General features: G+C 40.2%; 2 protein-coding genes across 4 annotated transcripts in view; both read right to left on the bottom strand.

The window, feature by feature from the left end:
* Positions 1–1,006: 1,006 nt before the first annotated feature.
* On the bottom strand, positions 1,007–7,894 carry sirt2 (sirtuin 2 (silent mating type information regulation 2, homolog) 2). 3 transcript variants are annotated; one of them, XM_083985523.1, is made up of 16 exons: positions 7,740–7,894; positions 7,531–7,580; positions 7,336–7,384; positions 6,531–6,641; positions 6,362–6,403; positions 6,043–6,149; positions 5,810–5,866; positions 5,641–5,709; positions 4,662–4,791; positions 4,512–4,571; positions 4,309–4,364; positions 4,119–4,195; positions 3,814–3,865; positions 3,632–3,699; positions 2,851–2,917; positions 1,007–2,386 (listed from the first exon to the last, which is right to left on the bottom strand). In XM_083985523.1, the coding sequence occupies exons 1-16, from the start codon at positions 7,753–7,755 to the stop codon at positions 2,246–2,248; spliced, it is 1,152 nt and encodes a 383-aa protein (XP_083841649.1). In that variant the 5' UTR covers positions 7,756–7,894; the 3' UTR covers positions 1,007–2,245. The 3 variants fall into 3 exon arrangements, with proteins under 3 accessions (XP_083841649.1, XP_083841648.1, XP_083841650.1); XM_083985522.1 differs by having other exon boundaries at positions 7,688–7,877; XM_083985524.1 differs by having other exon boundaries at positions 7,531–7,559; positions 7,722–7,877.
* A 519-nt stretch (positions 7,895–8,413) lies between these two features.
* The window catches only part of dmac2 (distal membrane arm assembly component 2), a 64,914-nt gene continuing 62,386 nt past the window's right edge, over positions 8,414–10,941 (bottom strand). Inside the window, exons 4-6 of the mRNA XM_083985532.1 lie at positions 10,143–10,282; positions 9,855–10,017; positions 8,414–8,944 (exon numbers count right to left, since the gene is read on the bottom strand). Of these exons, the coding sequence (XP_083841658.1) occupies positions 8,773–8,944; positions 9,855–10,017; positions 10,143–10,282 (475 nt within the window). The 3' untranslated portion in view covers positions 8,414–8,772. The remainder of the gene's footprint in view (positions 8,945–9,854; positions 10,018–10,142; positions 10,283–10,941) is intronic.

Below are 10,941 nucleotides of genomic sequence, written 5' to 3'. Positions count from 1 at the left end.
TTTCTTCTAGACTGGAAAGAAAACAGCTGCTAATGCTAACGTTGGCTATATTACCGGGAGCGTGCCTATGTTCCCTCAGCCCTATGTTCCCTCTGGACTCTCTCTACCTATCTGGACTCTGTCTATCTGGCCTGTCTAGCCTCTACCTGGTCTTTTTGCTAAACTTAACCAACTCCTTTCTTCATTGCCTAAACCCAACCAATGGTGGGACCAAAGGGCTGTGGGAATAGGGCCTAATTTTCAGTGACAACAAAAGTTAGAAATGAGGGAACATAGGGCTGAGGGAACATAGGGCCTAATTTTCAGTGACGACTAAAGTTAGAAATGAGGGAACATAGGGCTGAGGGAACATAGGGCTGTGGGAACATAGGGATGACCCCATATTACCAATAGCCCATTTTAAATGAGCATAGCATCTAAATGTCAGGTTGAATTTCACATCTCACAACCTTACAATTTCTGTACAAGTCTTTAAAGGCTTCCCAGCACTATTTTCATTTCTCCTATTTTGCGTTTTCTTTTTGTATTGTTAAAACTTTTGCCATGGTCTGATGGGAATAGTTTGAACAATCTGATTAACCACAGTCGACATTAAAGTAGGTCAGTTGTTTCCAGTCATTGTGCATGTGTCAAACTTAAGTTTTTTTCTTTCTATTTTATAGAACTTGATGCAAAGTAGCTTGAGAGAAAAAAATATGTGGTTTTATGTGGTTGAGAAAGTTCAGCAATGGGGCGCCTCAGTGGGTCACATGGTACGTCTTGTACCACACTGGCTTAGTCCGAACCACAACGAAGTCCAACTCGTGGCCTTTTGCTCCATTTGACTTTCCTGTCCTATCTTTCAGTGTTCTTTAGAATAAAGGCACTAAACAAAACGGAGCTATATCAGGAAAGCATATCGCTCCGACTTATTAAATTAACCCTAAATTAAAAAAAAAAAAAAAGTCATCATAGCCAAATCAACTCCTCTTTCATGCAGTCTCAACAAAAGTAAACAGTATCAGTTTAGTAAAGGTCAATTTTATTGTAGGATTTTTGTTCACTTTATACAGATGTTCATGTTATTGCCTCCATCCCTTCATTTTTCTTATTTCATAATGCAACAATTCATGCTCTTAACACCTTTCCCCCGAAAGTTTAATTTGTAATTTCATATAAAAAGATAAAGTGTCAAAGTATTTCAGAACTACATGACCATGTTTGTATTTATATACTTGAGGTATTCAACTATCTAATGATGAAGCTAAGGGCCTTAGTTAGTTAGGTGAGTTTTGATTATGTTTTGAGCATCATTTACAGTTTGTAGCTCCCTATGATTGAGACTTTCTTGTCCCATAAATGAGTGAGAACGAGGCCTTTAAAGGAGTCACTGAAGCAGATGGTTAACATGAAAAACAGTTAGTGAAAAAGACAGTTTCACATTACCAGTTAATCTATCAAAATGTACGCCAGTTCATAATTTAGGAAGTTAATTTCTTTGACAAATACTTTGAATGCATTCAGAAAGTGTTTTCACATTATGTTTTGCTGCAGACTTTAAAATTGTTTAAATTCTTCTTCCCTCATCAATCTACACTTAAAATGTGATATAATGACAAAGAAAAAGCCAAACTACACTGATCTTGGTTTTTATGGCAGAGTGGCAGATATTTCTGCTTTTGCTTTGTCATTATGGCTTATTAATAAGTATAGTCTGATGATGGAAAAAATGAATTATCTAAAATCTGAGGAGCGTTTAAGTGGCTCAATTCAAACCACTACAGCAGAAGTGTTCAGTAGTTGGTTTGGAAACATTATTTCAGCTTTTGTGCGGTGTTAAATCATGATCACACTGCCTGAGGTGTTGGGAGATATTAGCCCAATGTAGATACACTAGAAACTATTGCAGTAAAATGCATAGAACCAACTGCCTCTGAAAGAAATATACATGTGAGACAGATGTGTGCCGATGCAAAAAATAAAAAAAGGAAAACAAAAATAAAAAATATGTTAATGTAATTAAAGTGCAAATAACTCACTGATATAAACAAAAGCGTAACCCTATGTGGATGCCAGATGTCAGAGTTTAGAGGAATCAAATGTTTGCAGATTAAAACTGAGAGTGTGACCAAGATCACTAAAGCTCACTTTCAAACAGAAACCACGGTGTTGTAACCTGCCTTTAATGGCCAAATCTGACTGTGACATCACTACAGTGGCTTTTTTTTCTTTCTTTTTTTAAAATAAAAATTAGCTTTTTATTTTGTTATTCTTCCTTTTTAGGTTCTGGTGCCACCGATGCAGAGCTCGCCTTGGCTGCACCTTCCTTCTTCTCGCCGGACTTCTCTTTTTTGTCCTCGCTGTCGATCCTGGCGTGCTCCTTCTTCACCAGTTCCTCCAGCTCGGCCTGGAGAGAGAGAGAGATGAAAAAAAAAAAAGAAAAGTTATTTAACCTGAGTAATATGTTGAGACACAGAGCACAAAGTGGTGAGGCAGAAGAAAAGGAACAGAAAAAAAGCTGCATGTACTCTGAGTTAAACTTAAAGTCCTAACACTGTGGGGGCTTGCGACCACAAGATCACACAGGAAAATCATAAATAAGCAACCCTGACATTTCGAAACTGTACACCTTTTTTTGCTTCTGCTGTAGCTGGCGAGACTTTCCTTGTTAAACTTGAATAACCCCCTCTGACAAGAAACAGTGATAGTACATCGGCCTAACTATCTCTAGACTGGACAACAGAAACAACAGCACTAAGGTCCAGGGCTATTTTATTCATGTGTGATTGTTCTGTGGTGAACAGACTGTACTTAAGCAAAAAGTACAACACTATATAGTTGTACTGTAACAAGATTGATTGTGTAACCTACCTTCCATCCCAGCAGGTCAGCCAGAGCCAAGCAGCCATCATCACAGGTACTGATGTGAGCTACATCTCTGGAGGGAAGAAGTAGAAGGAGAAGAAGGAGAAGAAGGAGGAAAAGAAGAAGAAGAAGAAGAAGAAGAAGAAGAAGAAGAAGAAGAAGAAGAAGAAGAAGAAGAAGAAGAAGAAGAAGAAGAAGAAGAAGAAGAAGAAGAAGAAGAAGAAGAAGAAGGGCCACTATCAGAACCAGGACAGACCTCCAGACCACTTCTCCAGTTCACAACAATGAATGTCAACCAAATCCATTTATTTAAAATATTTAAAAATAATTTTACTGAGTAACTAGCTAATTACTGAGCAAGTTAATTAAATGAGTACATTACTTTAAGTGTAAAAACAATATTCTCTTTAGTGCGTGTGAGGGTTTAGCGCCCTCTAGTGGTACGTAAACTGCATAATGTTGGTATAAACTGATGCACACAATAAAATGCATGCAAACCAGTGATGGTTTGTCACCCTGAAGAAGGCTACTGTATGTGCCGCAACGCGTAGGTGCAGTTTTTTTACCTTTAAACTATATATAGCCACTTCCAATAAGGGCTTTTTAACTTCTGGACCTCAAGAGTGCCTTGGTCATCCTCCTTTTTTGTTGGTCTTATTTTGTAAATTGAACTGAATCACTTCTATTGGATTTGTTCGGTAAGATAAAGTGGATGTTGCAAAGGGAAAATAGAGATAAAATAAAGTAAAGTAGCTGGAGAGATGACACATTCGTCTCTCTGTATCACCTGTACGCCTTGTCTGAGTCAAAGTCCATCCCTCCTCCAAAACCAAGCAACCCAAACAGCGGATCAGCCTGCGCAGAGAAATACACAAACAATGCTGCACAGAGACTCCAAGAAACACAGGTATGACATAATAAAGTCAGAATAAAAGCAGAAAAGTGTTGAATAAATCAGTTGTAGCTCACCTGCCCTGCCCTCTCCATGTTAATGAGAAGTCTGGGGCAACTCTTTGAAACCCTGAATGACAAAAAACAGGGACAAACAATTACTTAGCATCAAGAATAATCTGTTTTCCATTAAAATATGTAAATGTGGCCTCTGCATTGTCCTCAGAGACGGGTCAACAAGACAGGAGTGAAGCCTGAATCTTTAATGCTGCAGGGAAGCATCACTGGCTGTTGAGCTACAATGTACTGCAAGACTATTACTGCTGCTGCGTCTGCATTCAGCTCTGTGTTCCAGTAAGAGAGAAACCTGATCTGAGCCGTACCTGCTGACTAGACTTGCAAAAGGTTGAACCTGCAGAGACGTCCCCATTACGATGAGAAGATCACAGCGGGGAAAGTCCTAACAGGTGAAAAAAACAAAAGACAGTGGAGGCATTTATTCCTGCAGGCACTTTTGATCAAACCACATCCTTAACATGCATGCACACATTCAAACCGGCACCATGTGCTCACCATCTTCATTGAAGTGAAGAACCGGACGGGCAGATTCTCACCAAAGAAGACTATATCTGAGTGAGGAGAAGCAAAGATTCAGAGGTGCAAAGAAACACCCTGATAAATGATGATGTTATCTACCAGTCAGGAAAGATTAGAAGATCTTTAGGGAAGATGAAAGAAATAGGAAACTACTCAGATAAACAATAAGATCAACTGACCTGGTTTGACCAAACTGCTGCACTTGTCACATCTGGGAATGTCATCAGAAAAGATTTTTTCTGCAAGACAAGAAAAGGAGTTCAAAAACCCAATTGGCATGAAAACAACTTAATTGTTCTCTACTGAAAAACAAAAGTAAACAAACACACCTTTCATCCAGTCCAGATTGTACTCCTTGCGGCAGCAGAAGCTGACACAGTGGGACGTGTAAAATGTTCCATGAGCTTCGATCAGATCGTTGCCTTCAAGCCCGGCCACTCGTTCCAGGGTGTCAATATTCTGAATGAACGCACAAATTAACTCATTGAGTGCCAACCACGTAATTTCTCGTTTTTCGTTCCCATGCGTTGAGTGCCAAAAACGAGATTTTACCTTTTTTGGTTCTTCTTTTATTTTATTATTTTATTAATTATGAAAATAGACACTTTAATACACATTATGTGTAAATTTGGGGACTCTACGAGGAGCAGAACTGAAATAGATGACGATCAAAGTCTCATGACAGCTCACGATCTGGAAGTTTTTATCATAACTCAGCTTTTGCAAACGGAGTTCTGCATGTGGATGCAGAGCAGCTGCTCCGCTCTCACCCGCGAGGCTCCAGGAGCTCGGAGCAGAAAGAGGCTGTGACACAGCACGGTGCGTCTGTGTTATTATTGTTTAGTGGCGCCCCCCCGCCCCCGATGGTGGATTTGTGAATAGAACAACAATTGTTGTATATATTTATCTTACACGAGCCCTTTGATCCAGAAATGCGAGTGTCAGAAGAGCGACAGACACAAACAGAGCACCTTTCATAAAAGACGCTGTATCTCCTTTTCTAGAAAAAAAGCAGGGATTTTGGTGAAACCCAGCCATGTTTAGCTTGAGTTTTGTCAGGAACGGAGGCACGTAGAAACAAACGGTTTGTGGCCATTTGAAGCATAAAGTTTCACCTTTCAAATGAGCTACAGTATGTGTTGGTGACAATAATATAGAATACACTATGGCTCTACATAAATCGTCAAAAATGGTCTAAATTGCCGGTACACTTGACTAAAACTTTGGAAAGGAGCGCGGCACTCAATGAGTTAATACCAACACAGAAAAGGTGACGTCATTTATATAGAGTTGGGCGTTTTTTCCAACCTGTGTGTAGCAGCGCTTCAGGATCCCTTTGTCCTTCAGCATCTTCATGAAGTAGTGACAGATGGTCGGCTAGGCAGAGGAGAAACATATGTGTGTGAGGCAGGGCATAGTTTTCTAAATACTAAGTTAATTAATCAGTGGATGACTGGCAGCAGGAAGCGCTTTGTACCTTGAACTGTCCGGGGTAAAGCTCTTTGGCCAAGGCGAAGAATGGCTCAGGATGTTTCTGTGATACAAGATGGTGAGAAATATATAGTATAGTGGAGATAATGGCCAACTAGTAACAACTTAAAATTGTCACATTTTGTGGCAATACACTCACTTGGGATGCAATAATAAAGGTTTTGAAAATTTGAATAGTTCATATATGCTAAAAAACACATTGCAAAGCATTCAACACACCTTGAAGTAATCGATCTGGAAGATGGCCTCTGGGTAAGGCAGGTTGTATTTCTGCAGGTTTGCGTACAGGCCGGTATCTGGTGAACGGAAATCTGGGATTCCAGCAGCTGCAGAGAGAAAGAGAGAGACGGTGTTACAAATATGATTACACATGTGTGTCAAGGCACATACTAAATTTGTGAGGTCTAAAAACCGGCTGTCAACCAGGCCTTCAGTTGTGATGGTTAATGTTAGTTAATGCATTTTGAGTGCGTGTTTATGATAAATATTAAACATTTAAATGATATTGTTTAAGTGATATTAGAGCTGAGATACTCACATGTGGAAATTCCTGCTCCGACCATGCAGATGATATTTTTACCTGCAGGGATGCAGAACAATTTTAAACATAAATCAATAATAATAACTGCACTGCAGACTGGCGAGCTGTAAATCAATCCACTCTGGTAAAGCCCTAATGGACGGGCTCAATCGAAGCAACGACTCACATTTGCCGCTCTTTATGTATTGAGCCACTCCGTCCAGAGTCAGCTCATCCAGGACTTTGTCTGCCGAGCCGAGGCCCAGAGTGCTGGAGAAGAGGTTGCGCAGGAAGTCCACTGGGAGGGAAACCAGACGAGGTGTAATAAACACAATCAGTGATCAATAAGTGTTTCCGTTTTGTGGAAACTGACTCAAACTCAACTCAAAATCAGCCAAATATAGCACTACATATTATTTCTGTTAAATTTTCACTACAGTCACTGTATTTGTAAAGCAAGGCCGAGAAGACTGAGATTAGTCCTGACTGGTGTGTTACAGTCATGATACAATAAGGGAGGTTTGCTAGATTAAAAAAAAATCATTGCAACCATGTATTGAGAAACAGCAAACAATTACATCATCCTGACTCTCAATACATACAACAGTACAGCAGTAATGGTCTGTACATACTCCGCACGGACAGAGAAATGTGTTCGTTTCCTCAAGGTGGCAAGAACAAGAATAAAGTTAGTTCTTCTGACCAGGAAACTTTCACACTTCACAAGAAACTCAAGTGCAGAATTTCAAACAAATCACACAATAGTTGTCGGACACCAACATACAAGAGAAAACTTATGGCAAGATGATGTGTCAAGAACAAGCTGCAAAAAAGTCCCAAACCAGTGCTGCAAGAAAAGGAAAACATCATTGTTTTCTTGCAGCCCTGCAGGAGAAAGAAACACATTTTCCCTGTTCTTGTATGTGGGAGTATGTACAGGCCTTAAATAATTTTACATTCATCTCTGTGTTGCAGATGTTGTGTTCACATACTCTCTGTGTCTCCTGCTGCCTCTTCCTCACTGCTGTCGTCAGATTGTTCCTACAAACAATAAAGTAGTATCATAATTATACATCCAGTAATGGTGAACCTGCTGACCTGTGTTTAATAACGCGACGAGTCATGGTTTTGATATAAGACATGTACAAAGCTAACATCTGGAAGCAGCACTTCTCTTTTTTTTATACCTCTGGTTCAGGGGAAACCGCCTCCTCTTCTTCTTTTTTATCAGGAATTTCTGCAAAAACAAATGTTAAACCGTGTTAAACAAAGCGTCAAGAGTCTCCTGTTAGCATCAAAGCTAACCAAGCTAAACCAAACAAGCGCAGTGGAGCAGCGACTCGCCGTCGTTATGGAGATTAAAAGTCGTTTTTTCCACTTCAGACATCCGTCCTACCTGATGCATCAGACATTTATCCGTCTACTGGGACCTTTCACCCACAAAGGTCCAACTGACAATTGGTTTATAGCCAAATATTTGTCAAAGTGGTGACAGTTTCTAGTTGCGCTGCTAACGCTCAGCTGGCCCGAGTTGTTGTGGTCCTTCAGAAATACTGTCCGTGTTCGTCGTGACCTAGTTACCGCCGCTTATATGGTTCCTACCGCGGATATATTGATTGGTGTTTTTCTGGATATAAACTATTTAAAAAACACATGTAAATACAATAAACTTGCATTTTATAAATGTAAATAACATGAGAAATAATAGATATCTGTATCCAACTTTAAAACAGGTGATGCCACCAAACTTGAGTGTGAGTTGCTCATAAAAGGAGATCTATTCTGGTCAAACCTGCAACCACATCAATGCACATGTGTTGTATTTTATCTTCACATACAAATCGACCTGTAAACTCTTCATCCTCCCGTCACCATCGTGCGTGTCTTCATCCGGCCACAGAGGGGTCTGACCCTGCTGCTACTTCTGCTGCTGCAGCTACAAGGCTCACACTGGATTATGGGCTTTAGTTTCTTCACACAAGCTTGCACAGTGAAGATTAGAAGTGTGTGGCCACATGGTTTTCATTGTCTGTCAAACGTGCAATATAGATTCACAGGCAAAGGTTGCAATGATGATTGAGCAATTAAATATTTATTTAGTAAATTTACAATCATATTTACATCTTAAGAACAAGTAAAACCGTTATCACATACGCAGACAGAAGTGCAAAATGCTTGAGGCAGAGACTTAAAATCCAAACATATTTACCATTTTCCTTTTGGTATTTTTGCATCTAAGTGTATGTTGTCAATTTATGCTGGGTTGATCCTAGAGGTGTGTGTCAATACTTGTGCAGGTGTCAGTTGCAGACTTCATCTCTTTTTCTGTGATCAACCTGAACTTGGTTGATCACACCCCTCAGCTCTTCTTCTCTTACATCAGGTTTTCACTTTTCTGCACTTGATTACTAATAATCTCTGTCCATGTACTACCTCTGCCCTTGCATGTGCTTCCTCTCTTCTGCTTCCTCCTGCCTCAAGCTGTGGTCGTAGCCATCAGCAATGACTTGGCACTGTGGTAACATTTCCTCCAGCAGGATGATGACCAAACCAGGTGTGGAAATCCCAGGTAGGGCCGATATGTCGAGACGCCGCAGCCCCCTGCAGAATACAAACAATAAACATGTAGTATAGAAGATACATTAAAAACAACAAAAGGTGTTAAAGCAGAAGTAAGCGATCCGGTCGTTTTGGCTAACTTCTTGTCAGCCGATGGAGTTAGCAGTCCCCGCCCTCGTCCCTACGTCACCACATTCACGCGCATCCCTTGGCTGCACACACAGAGAGGACCGCCCCTTTATGCCATTCTCTCTCCTCATTGGATAAAGGTTGTAGGATACAAGGAAAGTTTTCTCCTGGGCTTACAGCAGAGCAGAGTGACTGACAGACCCGTGTTTCAGACCAAACACTCTATATAAGTGATTGCTGTCGGAAGATATAACTATTTAAGACTTATATTAACACAAATATTCCGCTTACTTCTGCTTTAACTATCTAAAGTCTAAACTATGTTGTAACTACAGTGCTGCGAAAATGTATTTGCCCCCTTCCAGATTTCTAATTTTCTTGCATATTTGTCACACTTAAACATTTAAGATCTTCAAACAAATTTTAATAATTACCAAGAAAATATAAAATGCACTTTTTAAATGAATGGTATCATTTATTAAGGGAAAAAAGCTACCCAAACCTACATGGCCCTATGTGAAAAAGTAATTGCCCCCCTTTTTAAGTCATGAAATAACTGTGATAAACCACTTTTTTGGGGGGGGAAAACTGAGTTCAGTTTCACTCTTCACACCCAGACCATCACTACCAGACCTGTTGTATCAAGAAATCACTTCAATAGAACTTGCATGACAAAGTGAAGGAGGCTAAATGATCTGAAAACCAAACATCACGCCACGATCTCAAGATATTCAAGAAAAGATTAAAAACAAAATCATTGAGTATCAGTCTGTTAAGTGTTACAAGCCATTTCTAAAGCAAGTGTAAGGTTTGGGGTAATTACTTGAGATTCCTCAGTGCAGCCAGGCCGCCTGTGGTGACGCGTGGACAGTGAGAAATGTCCAGTTCCTCCAGAGATTCCTGGAACATGTGGAGTCGGGCCAGGAACCAATCATCCACTTCCGGACATCCTCGTAACGTCAGGGTTCTCAAAGACGGCTGCCCCTCTGAGGGAAGACAAATCGGATTAAAACTGAATTTACAGTTCACGTGCTTGACTCCACAGTAAAGACACAGGAAATGAGGTTACGGCGGAAGAATAAATGTGATTTAGAAAGTTGAAACTCGGTACCGAGGTTCAACAGTCCTGCGTAGTTGATGACTGTGCAGCTCATGTCCACTTCCTCTAGGGGAGCGTCTTTGTGTTGCATGAAGTCCCAGTTGAAGTTGCCTCTGTGGTCGGCGCGAAACCAGTTGGACTGACCAACATACCTGAGGATGAAGCACAAGACTGTCACATTAAAAACTGGAGATGGCAATAACATTAACGCTGTATATGAATAATTTATATTATGCTAATAACTGCCCGAAAAAAAAAAGAAAATAAATGGATGCGTTCAGTACATTTTAACTCATTTGAAGACATCAAAAGTAAACATGAAGCATCACACAACCAGCTGATCACGATCTTTCATTCAGTCAGTTGGGAGCTTGACATCCCAAAAGTTAAAAGTAAGATAGTAATGTATTATGCAGAAACGACTGCACTACACAGCTGCAAAGACTCTCTGAGCTCAGCTGCTGCTTTAAATCTCAGCTCAGTTGGTTTCCACATGGGACATTAAGATCTGTCAAGTCCTGTTACAGCTTGATCTGATAACATCAGTCAGCTTGCAACGCTTCAAACATTAAGAAAAAGAGGATGACTCCCGTTTACGCTCCCAACTCCAAAAATAGTCTCACGTCAATATTTTTCAGTTTTGAGCTACAGTTCAAAACAAAACAAGACATGACAAGACATCTGTAGCTGTCAGTCTGGGCTCTTGTGATTTTGATGGGTTATTTATTTTACAAACCACTTTAAAATTTGGGGAAATTATTTACACATTAATCAGTAATGAAAATAGTCACCACTTGCAGTCTTATGTGAC

This window comes from Trachurus trachurus, assembly GCF_905171665.1.
Source record: "Trachurus trachurus genome assembly, chromosome: 13".
In the NCBI taxonomy this organism is placed as follows: domain Eukaryota; kingdom Metazoa; phylum Chordata; class Actinopteri; order Carangiformes; family Carangidae; genus Trachurus; species Trachurus trachurus.
The sequence above is the reverse complement of the archived record's forward strand: the minus strand, read 5'-3'. Positions and strand labels throughout refer to the sequence as shown.